Source organism: Schistosoma haematobium, chromosome 3 (genome assembly GCF_000699445.3).
Source record: "Schistosoma haematobium chromosome 3, whole genome shotgun sequence".
In the NCBI taxonomy this organism is placed as follows: domain Eukaryota; kingdom Metazoa; phylum Platyhelminthes; class Trematoda; order Strigeidida; family Schistosomatidae; genus Schistosoma; species Schistosoma haematobium.
In genome coordinates this window covers 377,147-390,028 of record NC_067198.1, presented here as the reverse complement: position 1 = coordinate 390,028, position 12,882 = coordinate 377,147, and the positions used below count along the sequence as shown (strand labels likewise).

The following is a 12,882-nucleotide window of genomic DNA, read 5'->3' as shown; positions in this document are numbered from 1 at the left end:
AGGTCAAAGGTGGTAATATATAGGAGAAAGATTGCATATAACGATATAGTATAGGAAGAAAGAATTAGTTCGTAGAAAGAAAGATATGAAGTGATTTTAATCTCTTAGTTTAAGGGAAGACGATTTATTACGTTTCTAGAAGATTTGGAGGTCACGAAATGAAATGAATCCACTTCATCTCACGATATTCCATGTTGTTGTTGTTGTTACTCCACAAACATTTATAGAAGGAATTGATTGTATAGAACAATTCCCAGTCATCCGGTATATTTAATTTTGAAACGTAAGATGTGATAAATGAATCAAGTTAGAAATCCTTTAGTAATCTGAAAACTTATCATCACTCTGAGATTCGATAGATGAAGTAGACCACCCCAATATCTTCGGATCATCTAAAGGTCCCGAGATTTTTGAGAAAACATTCAACTGTGTTGAACTACCACTTTGTATTACTCTTCAATACTGAATACAATGAGCTAAACATTTCACTAAGAAAGCTTAGATAGCAATTAAATACTGAGAACATGGATCTCGGCTGTAAAACTATAATTTAATTTACCAAGAATGAAAAGATAAGCTGATGATACTTTTGGCAATTTAACTATATAAGTCATTAATGGAAATTTTCGATCTATAAAGTTGCCGAACCTACTTAACAGCCTGAATTACCACGTACATGAAATCCTTGTTGAAGAGCACCTGACTTACCAGATAACATTAAATCCTTATTTCTACGGACAGATTAAGGCAGATAGAGCATAGCACATCAAGGTCCTGTCGATGACTAAGTTTTCATCACGTAGCCGTTAAGTCATTACAAATCGTCAAGATAAAAACGATAGACTTCGACTGGTTTGAACTACACGGGCAACATGCATTTTGATCCAATCAGAATAAATTTAAGAGTGATAAATATGAAAAATATAAATGTAATTCTAAACATCATTTAAAGTTTAACAACAGTTGATGCTGAATGTGTACTATAAGGAAGAACCAATCAGAATTTTTAAAAAAGCCAGTTAGACTACTACGTGAAATCATATCAAACGATCTCTAAAATACCTTCATACATTGATCACTATGTTGAAAAAGATGACCCTAAATTATGCTTTTCCATGACAGAATAGAAGTAATAAGCTTGAACGTATTAACTGCTTAATTCTCACTATTTAGATTGCCTATGACAAAGTTGAACATTACCTTTACATCATAACACAAACACTTGATTCCTAACCCTAAGAATAAAATGTGAAATCCTCAGCCCTAAACAAGAGCAATCCAGTGAACATCTATAAGCCTTTTTATAAGAGTTCGAGAAGATGGATATAGAATATTTCTATGAACTAATCAATACGAGGTCGCTTTCGCAATTGACAGATAGGGAAATCTTCAATAGATTGATAAATTTTGTAAAACTTCTTTATACTTAGTAATATAATTGCTGACTTCTTCACAAACTATACATAAACAAAATCTGTATTCTTATTTGTATAAAACACATAAGACTTTGATAAAAATGAAATGCTTTTTTTAAATGATGCACAAACCATTCAAAGTCCGAGTGTTTATGATGAATAACAACGGGAGGAGGTATAAATTACCGTAAAATCATCGGTTGAGCATTTGAATTGACACCATATTCATTCCAACATTCTCTCAGAAGTTCTTCATTTTGTGGGATATTTTCTGCAATCTTGCATCTACTTCTAAGTACATCCAATAAATGACTTCCACTTGGCATATACAACTCTGTATAAATCGTCTCCAGTATCTTCTTCCAATTCTTACTGTAATCAACATAGTGTTGTTCTCGAGTTCTACCATTCATTTTCAACTGTGGATAATCAAACAATTGACTATTTGGCTCAAAAACACTCAAATAGGTGACCAATCGACCAAATATACTACTCATCTTGTCACTGACTGACGGTCGAGATGATTTCGTCAAATATTCACAGTCAGAGTGATAATAAAATGGATCACTGGATATTTGACGGTACAGCTTCCGCAACTCAATCAATTCATTCAAATCTTCAAAAAACACTATACACACAGATCGCACCATCCGACTGGCAATCTGATGTGCGATTCGTGTACGGATAAATCTAGCTGTCAAGTCCTCGAAACACTGACTGATATCTAGTTTCAGAGGACGCACCAAACCAACATTATTTATAGGTCTGATTGGGTGCTCCAAATCACGATGCTTCGTCGCCATGTGAAACACATACAGTTTCGAGACCCAACTACCAGTAATACGCATCGCTTCAATTTTATCATGTTCGTTTGTCAACCCATACCTATCCATTAGATCACTTCTCAGTATCGCACTTGCATAACTGTCTCTCAACAACCCACATGGAGCGAATCTGTTCTCCTGGAAATAATTAACAACAGCAGCAATCATCACTCGAATACATGCATCTGTCATTTCAACATCGATTACATCCATCAATTCACAACTGCTAGCAACATTGTCAACGGTCCAACGGCCATAGTACCAGGCACCATCTTGACGATTCTCCACTACTCTATCAGGTGTGGAGACTTGTTCGACAGGTGTTTCTCCATCAGAAGCAGATCGTTCATTTGAATCCGACGATTCGGGCACTTCTGCAAGTAGACCAGCGAGAATTGCAGCACTGGCAGCATTCGCCAGCCATTTTCGAAGGGGTTTGGAAACCAATTCACCAACATTTTTGTAGATGTATGCGGAGGCCGTTGCGGCAAACTTCACCCAGTCATTCTTAACAGGTATGGTATCGTTTGTGTTAGACTCAGGCATCATACTCTTGTCAAGCATCAGCATGAATCGAGTGTCTAGATCGTATGTTGCAGTGACAGGTGACATAAAGTTGAAGTTCGCATCTACTTGTCGTAAATGGTCAATTAGAATGCATCCCAAATCATCAGCCAAATTCGATAGTGAGTCCTTTACATCTTCAGTCGCTGCAGCCAAATTCTAAAAAGAAACTTTAAAAAATCCTCATTAGGAATAAACAGCGAATTGATAGCATTACATTATGAGGTACAAGATTTTTTTTAAATTTTATATTTCACAATCATTTATCGGTAACTATTCAACAGATTTACGATCTTGAACCAAGTACTAGCAAAATCGAAATTTCAGCAACTCAGTAGGGATTTTTTTGAATATATAATTGCATATCTATCACAATATCCTTTTTCCAACATTTAAAGAAACAAATTCATTACAAACCTAAAATATTTGAGTCCTCTATGATCTAGGATAACTCCTCCTGTAGCTCCATGGGGCTACTGCCGTTCGTCTCCCCGGATAAAGGAAGAGGGCTGGGCAATGGGCTATCGACCCCGTCCCGTATAAAAAACTAACCAAAAAAATAATTCAAACCACCTAAACTCTGCCCTGAGAGTCAGGTCTTCATTTAGAAGAGTTATGACGCCTCATGGTGAAAGTCGAGTTCCTTCGGAAGTCACGAGGCCGATACTCCTTCTGACAACCAGAGCAATCATTAATTTAGGTAAATGGAATGCTCGTACAACGTGGGCGACCAGGAGAGTCTTCCGAATTGCTGCAGAAATGAAGAGATACAACATGAATGTGCATGGAATCAGTGAAACACATTGGACGCAGGTTGGACAACAGCGACAAGGAACATCTGTTATACTCCGGCCATGAAGAAGAAAATGCTCCACATACACAAAGAGCTACATTTATGCTATCCAAACAAGCACAAAATGCACTTATAGGATAGGAATCTCATGGACCCAAGATCATAAAATCCTTCTTCAAAACAAAGAAAGAGGGTATTACAATGAACGTCATCCAATGCTATGCGCCTACCGACGAATACATTGAAGACGCTAAAGATCAATTCTACGATAGGCTGCAGTCAATCATCGAGAAGTGCTCAACAAATGACTCGACCATTCTGATGGGAGACCTAAATACCAAAGTTGGAATGGAAAACACCGGATAAGAAGATATCATGGGACGACCAACAGTCAGTCAGTCAGCTACAACGTAGGACCAGGCACATATATGCATCGGCCCAAGTTGCCATACCTCATTAACACAACAAGATGGACACCGGATTCATAAAATTAGTTAATTCAGAGGTGGTAATATATAAAAAGAAGATTGTACATAAGGATATAGTACAGGAAAAAAGAATTAGTTCGTAGAAAGAAACATATGAAGTGATTTTAATCTCTTAGTTTAAGGGAAGACAGAGAGTGTATACACCTACATCATTGTGATCGATTCTGAGCCATGTCACCAAGAGTCTCCAACCATTGGTTACGAAAGTCACGCGGACCCCAACCAAGTAGTCTGCATCTACCAACATGGCTCAGACTAGAGGTTAGTGTCTTCAAGCACTGATACCACGTTTTGGTTTGGCCGCCCTAACTTTCTTCCAACCATCCCCTACACCGGTTAGCATTGCACGTCGTGGTAATCGGTGTTCAGGCATACGTAACACGTGGCCCAACCATCTCAGTCCATGAAGATTCACAACCTCATCAACTGATTTACCATCATTCCCTAATACCCTACGACTAACCTCACTATTTCCTACCCCTCGGTGATCCCAGCAGACGCCAGCAATATTTCTAAGGCATCTGTGGTCAAATACTAGTAGCTTACGATTGTCTCCTACTCTTAATGGCCATGTTTCGCTACCATAAATTAAAACAGAACGGACTGTCGCGCAGTATATTCGTCCTTTTATTGATAGACGGATATCTCGCCTTCGCCATAGGTGACGCAAGTTGGCATAAGCCAAACGAGCTTTTCGAATCCGTGCTGAGATTTCGTCAGACACTAACCCATTAGGGCTGATCAAACGTCCAAGATAAGTGAAGTTGTCAACAAGTTCGACTACTTCACTCCCTATCCTTAGTACAGATGTTGACGCAGATCAGTCCTGAAGCAACAACTTGCATTTAGAGGGAGAGAAGCTCATTCCAAACATTCTGGTATAGTTGCTTAGTGCCACCAGAAGACTCTTCATTTTATCAGTGTCTTCACCAAACAGGACTATGTCGTCTGCGTATTCCAAGTCGATAAGTGGACCTCCTGGAAGGAGGTCAATACCTGAGAATTCAGTAGACGAGAACGTTATTTCCATCGGTAGGTCTATGATGAAGTTAAACAAAAATGAAGAAAGTGGACAGCCTTCTGGAGCCAATCCATCTGGATCAGCTGCCCTTCCTCGTTTCAGATTAACTATAGCCTTTTGAACTTCTGCTAGAGTTGGGGGACCTACTTCAATGTTCCATTCACACTGTCTGGGAATGGAGGATAGTTTAAGAGTAGCTGAAGGTCAGCTGAACTGTTCTCTGAAATGTTCCGCCCATCGTTCTAAACGTCTGGACTGAGAGCAGATGAGGGTGTCGTCTTTTTCCGAAATAGTCTGACTTACACTTGATTTATTAATTCCAGTTTCTTTTATTAGTCTGTGTTCCCTATAGCCGCCGCCTTTTCCATCTCTTTTGCTTTCGCTGACCACCACTGCTCACGTTCGTTCCTTAGACTTTTGCCTAACCTAGATCTGATTTGTTTTCGCTCTTCATTATGTTCAGAGCCTGATGGGATGAGTTTACGAGAATACATCAGTGCAATAGACCTTGAGAAAATCCATTGGTTCTTTGTAACCCTGTGGTTTAAATCACTAATAGATGTCACTGCTGTTTCCACAGCTGTTTTTATAGCTTTCCAAGCAACATCTGGGTCAACCTCGTTTTCAGAACTACCTAATTGTGACCTCAGTTGTTCCTGGAACCTACTTTTGGTTTTCTCACTGCTCAATTCAGTTCTAATGGGTCTTTTTAATGTGGCTTTTTTGCGTCCAGTGAGGTAGCAACAACGGTCGGGGGAAGACCAACAGCCTGGATTCCGTAAGGATCGATCGTGTACAGACCAAATCGCAACTCTACGGATCATTGTGGAACAGTCAATTGAATGGAATTCATCACTCTACTTCAACTCCATTGACTATGAGAAAGTATTTGATAACATGGACAGAACAACACTAAGGAGGCTTCTTCGAAACTACGGCGTGCCTCAGAAGATAGTCAATATCATACGGAACTCCTACGATGGATTAAACTGCAAAATCGTGCATGCAGAACAGCGCAAAGATTTATTCGAAGTAAACACCGGTGTCAGGCAAGGTTGCTTACTCTCACTCATACTCTTTCTCCTGGTGATCGAATGGATCATGAAGACGTTAACATCTGTGGGGAAGCATGGGATACAGTGGATGCAGTTGGACGATCCAGATGACCTGGCTCTTCTATCGCAAACACAACAACAAATGCAGGAGAAGACCAGTGTAGCAGCAGTAGGTCTCAACAAACACAAGGGGAAAAGCAAGATTCTCCGATACAACACAACATGCAACAATCGAATCACACTTGACGAAAAAGCTTTGGAAGATATAAAAACCTTTATATATCTGGGCAGCATCGTTGATGAACACGGTGGATCTGATGTAGATGTGAAGGCGCGGATCGACAAAGCAAGAGCAACATATCTACAACTGAAGAACATCCCGAACTCAAAACAACTGTCAATCAACACCAAAGTTAGAAGTTTCAATACAGATGTCAAGACAGTTCTACTGTATGGGGCGGAAACTTGGAGAACTACGAAAGCCATCATCCAGAAGATACAAGTGTTTATTAACAGTTGTCTACGCAAAATACTTCGGATCCATTGGCCAGACACTATCAAGGCCAAAGGAAAAGAGGAAGACCAAAGAACACATCACGCCGAGAAATGCAGACAGATATGAGAAGAATGAATAACAATAGGATAGAACTAGAAAGGAAGGCCCAGGACAGAATGGTTTAAAGAATGCTGGTCGGTGACCTATGCTCCATTGGGAATAACAGACGTAAGTAAGGAATCAAGAATCGATGTAAAAACTTAATTGCGCGGATGCAACCGAAAGTTCAAGGGCAAAATGACAATTACACCAAATCCAAATATTGAGTACAATAAACATATTAGGACTTATTTATTATTTATTTTAACACATAGATATTGGTACAAGGAGGCACTAAATACATATGCGCCACACAAATCTCATTCGATATGTGTGAGGGCTGTGATACTGCCCGGGTACCCAAACCGAATCAGGTGGTTTTCTCAGGGGGCCACACCCCGAGCCTTCTACCTGAAGGTCTGATCCACAAGGCAGTGGAGCATCGTAAAGAGATACAGTCCCATGGAAGCCGGTGACCAACAATTGGTTCATACGCCATTTGTTCTAGCAGGATACTGGAGCCCATGTGCAGCATTGGTTTGGAATCCGGTTAAAGAGCCGGACATTCGCTTTTCGTCCTCTCATTTTCGTAAACAACACTCCCGCCACGAGAAGGCAGTGAGTAGGACTTTCCCGGCAGAGGCTATATACGCGTGGGCGTGCGAGAGCGTTTCGAGAGGGAGAGTGGACTCTCCCACTCTCGGCCGTACCAGGGCATCTGGGGGCATATTAGGGTTTAGTTTATCTAAGTGAATTTCACAACAATAGTTTATAGTAAGTTAGATAGGTCAAACTTCTCCTGCAACACCAACTGCCTAGATAGTCGGGTAACAAACAGCATTCAAAATTAGTTATAAAGATCTCACCACATAAGTAACATCAATATCCTTAACTCTGTAGATATAGATACATATTTATGCGATTCAGTGCGAAAAGACTGATAAACGTTTTTTTTCACTTTGATTATAAATAATCAAGAGGATGTTAAGTGGTAAACTTCATAATTAAAGTTAAATGTGGAATGATAATTATTAACTCATTTATCAAGTACACAACTCAGGCGTGTCAAGTCTAAAGGTATCCACATTATGCAACCTGCAAGTTTTATTGTTGGGAATATACCCCATTCTCGTTCGCCATTTCGATCTTAGACCAAGCGACTAACTAAGATGAACTGGGAATTATTATTTACACTGTCTTAATCTACGATGGAGATCATGTTTCGTTATCTGTAATTTTTGATGGCTTATATGGAAAATGGAACTTTCAACACGAAAATACCACACACTCATGCTACAGACGTGTCAATTAGAAGGCAGTCAGTCCTCATGAAAGAAAAATCACAACATGGCAAAAGGCATACCTTAAATAATTCTATAATAGAAATTAACCAAAATATCTACAATTGAATGACCAAATAAACGAAAACAAAACCACAATTACAGATTGCGATACACATCTAGTTCTATTTGGTGAAGACGCTGACAAAATACAGTCTTCTGACCACTCTAAGCAACAATCCAAGCATGTTCGGCATGAGATTCTCTCCCTCGAAATGCAAAATGTTGCTTCAGGATTGGGTTGCATTGACACCCGAACTAATGATAGGGAGTGAAGTGATTGAGAGTGTCGATCGTTTCATTTATCTTGGAAGTCTCATCAGCCCTTGTGGTCTGGTGTGTGACGAAATCTCAGCACGGATACAGAAGGCTCGACTAGCTTTTGCAAACTTGCGTCATTTATGGCGTAGGCGAGATATCCGTCTATCAACCGAAGGACGGGTTTACTGCGCAGTTCGTTCCGTCCTACTTCATGGCAGTGAAACATGGCCGGTAAGAGTAGAGGATATTCGTAGGTTACTAGTATTCGATCATAGGTGTCTTCGAAACATTGCTCGTATATCCTGGGACCATGAAGTAAGTAACGCAGTTGTTAGGAAACGGGTACTAGGTAAGGATGGCAAATCGATTGATGAAGTAGTGAAATTTCATCAGTTGACATTGGCTGAGACACGTGTTACGTATGCCCAACGACCGACTGCCTTGACGTGCTATGTTCAGTGGTATAGGAGTAGGTTGGAAGAAAGCCGGGGGTGGCCAGACCAAAACATGGCACAAATCCATGACTGAGTCATGTTGGTAGATGTAGACTACCTGGTTAGGGACCGCGAGATGATAGCATCTGATGGTTAGAGACCCTGAGTGATATGGCTCAAAATCGTTTGTAATGGTGTGCGCAGGTGCATCAACTCTTTGTTTTCTCCCAAATTCTAATCTTCTGAATTCTTCATGTCCCTTTTTTCCTCTTCCTAAATTATTTCACTGTATTATACTACTTGAATAACATCTTTAAACCCTAATCTTTCCGATTACGGCTTATACGCTTACTACCTCTACCACTACGGGATTTGAATCGACAGCTGCATCTCTGTGCTAATGTGTTGTGGCAACTCGAAATGATGTACGTCCGTACGAAGTTCTACGTTGTTACTGACTGACTGACTGACCTAGGCCACTTGAATAGGTGAAGTTTATCCCCAGCCACTTATATACTCAATTATCATTTACAGTATCCAATTAACCAATTCGTTATTTCGATGAACCTAAATTTAAGTAAAACTGATGACGGCGTTTTATTCCCATAAGATCTACTGTCCGAAATTGATTGACATTCTCAATGATGATTACTGCCTTATATCTCTAAACGGACTAGTCGATCAAAGATGTAATACGTTCAGTTGTGCTCATCTAGTTCTACCTTCCTTAGGTTGCACTGTCTCGGGAATTCTTAATTAGCAACTAGTTTGAATACTTACAACCAACATGATAGTTATAGTTCTAGCTAAAGAGAAATACAGAAGACAACTTGTGGAAGGTTAACTTACTGAATTAATGTCGATCATTCAGTGAAACAGCCATTTATAACTCTGAAGTGAATCAGTTTCATGGTACAATCAATATCACTTACCTTGTTCACTGACATTTTTCGGATAACCGATCAACAAACTGTATGACCAATTATTCACTTACTAAGTATCAATAGCTTGACTATTTACAGTGATGATTCGTTATGTGCTGCGAAGGTCACTCGAACAACATGGTCACAGAAACAATAGGAACCAATAGTAGTGTGGTGGTCCAGACGATTTATTGTGCAACGGAGATGCATAAGGGCTATTTGATGGTCGTATGATTCCTAAATCTATCATGTGATCGAATTCGTTTTTCGCTAACCTTAGCTTTTCAGGAGCTAGTCGTCGTGCTTTAGAGAATACAGGTGGTCCTGTAGTCGTGATGTGATGTGTAACATTGCTGGTTACACACGGTAGTTTCGGTTGAGTTTGTTGTATCCCCGGGTACTTATCGAGTAGTGGCTGATAAAGTGGGTCTATCATATGCTTAATTGTGGCTGGGGATAATCTACAACCAGAGAAGGAAGTTACGCAAACGGATAAATTAGTGTTTCCGTCTACTAGCCTCCGTTTGCAAGTATCGATGATCAGATTATGGTGTTGTAGAAGGTCCATACCAATGATTGGCATAGAAACATCTGCAACAACGAAAATCCAGTGAATGGGTTTGCGTAAACCCACGTTAAGGTAAACGTACCTTTTGCCATACGTAGCGATAGGTTTTCCGTTTGCCGCCTGTAGATTTAAAAACGGTTCGTGAGGCCGGTTGTTGGGATCCGCTGGGAGAACGCTAACTTCTGCGCCAGTGTCGACGAGGTAGCGAACTCTCGTTGTCACATCTGTGACGTATAACAGACGGCTATGTTCGCCGGCTACGGTCGGTTTTGAGTTGGGAAAATTGCAGGGTTTTCTACAATTTCTGGAAGACTTTCCATGCTGGTTATGATACCAGCATCAGTCGGGGTTATCCGTCTCTCGTGGTCTAGAGACAGATCGCTTACGTGAAATGCTTCTACGTGGTGTGTGTGGTCGCTTACGGTCGTTACGAAGATTCAAATAACGCGTGAGTGTATGACATAACTCTGTTATGTCGTTCTGAGACGTTTGAGGGTTTTCTTTGACTGGAAAATCCTCGGTAGTAGATTTCGTAATCTCTAAGATACGATCGGTTGATGCAGCCAGTTCGTCTAAGGCGTTGTTCTGAAACGAGACCAGAATCGCTTGCACGTGTTTGGGAAGTTTAGACACGAAAAGTTGTTTGAATAGGCCTTTGTCGAAAGTTCTTAGGCCTATAAACTCTCTCATCCTTCGCAACACGTCCGTCGCAGAACCGTGCTGCAGGTCGATGTTATTAAAGAGTTGATCTAACCTTTGTCGATCGGTTAGGTCCCCTCGTTTAAGAATTGAACGTTTTAAGGTTTCGTAAGGTTCAGAAACAACACTAGTAAACATGCTAGGTGGTACGTACCTGTTGAATTCTCGCGGTAGTGCCTTGACTACTGCGAGGAATTGTGCACGTGTGTCGATCACGCCGTGCTCGTGGAAGTCGGTTTCTGCGTAGCAGAACCAGGCTTAGATGTTGTCGGGCCAGAAAGGCATGAGTTGAAACGAAGGTGGGGACAAAGTCTTAAGCTTGAGTACTTTAGGTGTCTGTTCAGTCATGATGAAATATGAAGTACGATAATGAACGAGGGGAAAATATATATATATCCAAGAAAAATTACGAAAAAAATCACAATGTTTAAAAAAATAAAAAATAAGGCAATGATATATAAAAATCCCAAAAAGGAACAGACTCACAGTTGCAAATAGGTGTACCAGATCACGTCGGGCTCACCAATGATGATGTTACAGGTATTCAGTGTTTGACAACGCTTTTACCAGTAACACCCTCTAATATATTTCGTTCCCACCCAGAGAAATCAAAAGACAGAGTCGAGGAGATCGGAAGAGTTTGTTTGGCGATAACCAATATATCGGAATTCTCTGATGTAATCTGGCTAGCGATTGCGGTAGATGTTGAGCACGGCGTTACCACACGTGATCTGGTGCGGATGCATGACCGAGCGCCTTCAGCTAGATGAGTCCACTAAAACATATGGTCAGCATCCAATGTCGAAAACTTACAGAGCTATTTATTTTGAGGATTTATTTCCGCTACAGCATCAACTGTCCACCTAACAACATCTGTCCACATTCAGTCCCGATAAACACTAGTACTTGATTGTAAATGTAATTACACATAGAACGTTACAAATAAAAAATGTGTGGCCTTATATTAGAGATTATAAAAATTATCAAATTTACGTCTGACAATCTAAAAAATCTAGATAGGGATACAAAAGACAACTTGTGGAAGGTTAACTTACTGAATTAATGTCGATCATTCAGTGAAACAGCTATTTATAACTCTGAAGTGAATCAATTTCATAGTCCAATCAATATCACCTACCTTGTTCACTGACATTTTTCGGATAACCGATCAACAAACTGTATGACCAATTATTCACTTACTAAGTATCAATAGCTTGACTATTAACAGTGATGATTGGTTATGTGCTGCGAAGGTCACTCGAACAACATGGTCACAAAAATATTAAGGACCAATAGTAGTAATGCAAATCTGTCTGATGACGATTAAGTCATTGAAAGCATAGTCTCAGGAATTCTTAATTTGCCCTAACAATCTTCAAGTCATTTCTCACCCACTGAGAACAGGGGACAAATAGGTCAAAGGCATAGACAGGAATAGTGAAACCTGATTGAGTTTAGTGGTTTTAATGGTTAGTTGGTTAAGTAAATAGAACTATCTAAGATGATAGAAAATGGAGGGTAAAAGCATACTATAACAACGACCTTGAGCGACTGATCAATTAATCGAGGTGTTTAGTTGCAAAACAGTTATCCATAAAATGTAAACAATCTAACTGTGGTTTCGTAATTTCGACACTAACAATCACCCATAAATGTTGAATTATTCCATATAGTGGAGGAACCTGGTTCATTTCATTCTGCTTAAGAATTAAAGATCATGGTAGCATACAAGTTATCCTTCGCTGTAATTTCAACGAAATGTAAAATCCTTGGAGTGCTTCTCACTTCTGAGTGGTTCACTCAAAGCACTCAGTCAATCACACTTACCAAACTAAGCGCAAATGGCTGCAATCTAAAGTTGTCTGGAGTAACCCAATATGTTTCGATCTTCAATATATAAAG

At 40.0% G+C, this 12,882-nt stretch overlaps 1 protein-coding gene across 2 annotated transcripts; it reads right to left on the bottom strand.

Annotated features, from left to right (window-relative positions):
• Nucleotides 1-723: 723 nt before the first annotated feature.
• On the bottom strand, nucleotides 724-12,516 carry MS3_00004750 (uncharacterized protein). 2 transcript variants are annotated; one of them, XM_051212713.1, is made up of 3 exons: nucleotides 12,119-12,167; nucleotides 12,036-12,077; nucleotides 724-2,962 (listed from the first exon to the last, which is right to left on the bottom strand). In XM_051212713.1, exons 2-3 carry the CDS (start codon nucleotides 12,051-12,053, stop codon nucleotides 1,598-1,600), a joined length of 1,383 nt encoding a protein of 460 aa, XP_051068611.1. In that variant the 5' UTR covers nucleotides 12,054-12,077; nucleotides 12,119-12,167; the 3' UTR covers nucleotides 724-1,597. The 2 variants fall into 2 exon arrangements, with proteins under 2 accessions (XP_051068611.1, XP_051068610.1); XM_051212712.1 differs by having other exon boundaries at nucleotides 724-12,077; nucleotides 12,119-12,516.
• Between the last annotated feature and the right edge of the window lie 366 nt (nucleotides 12,517-12,882).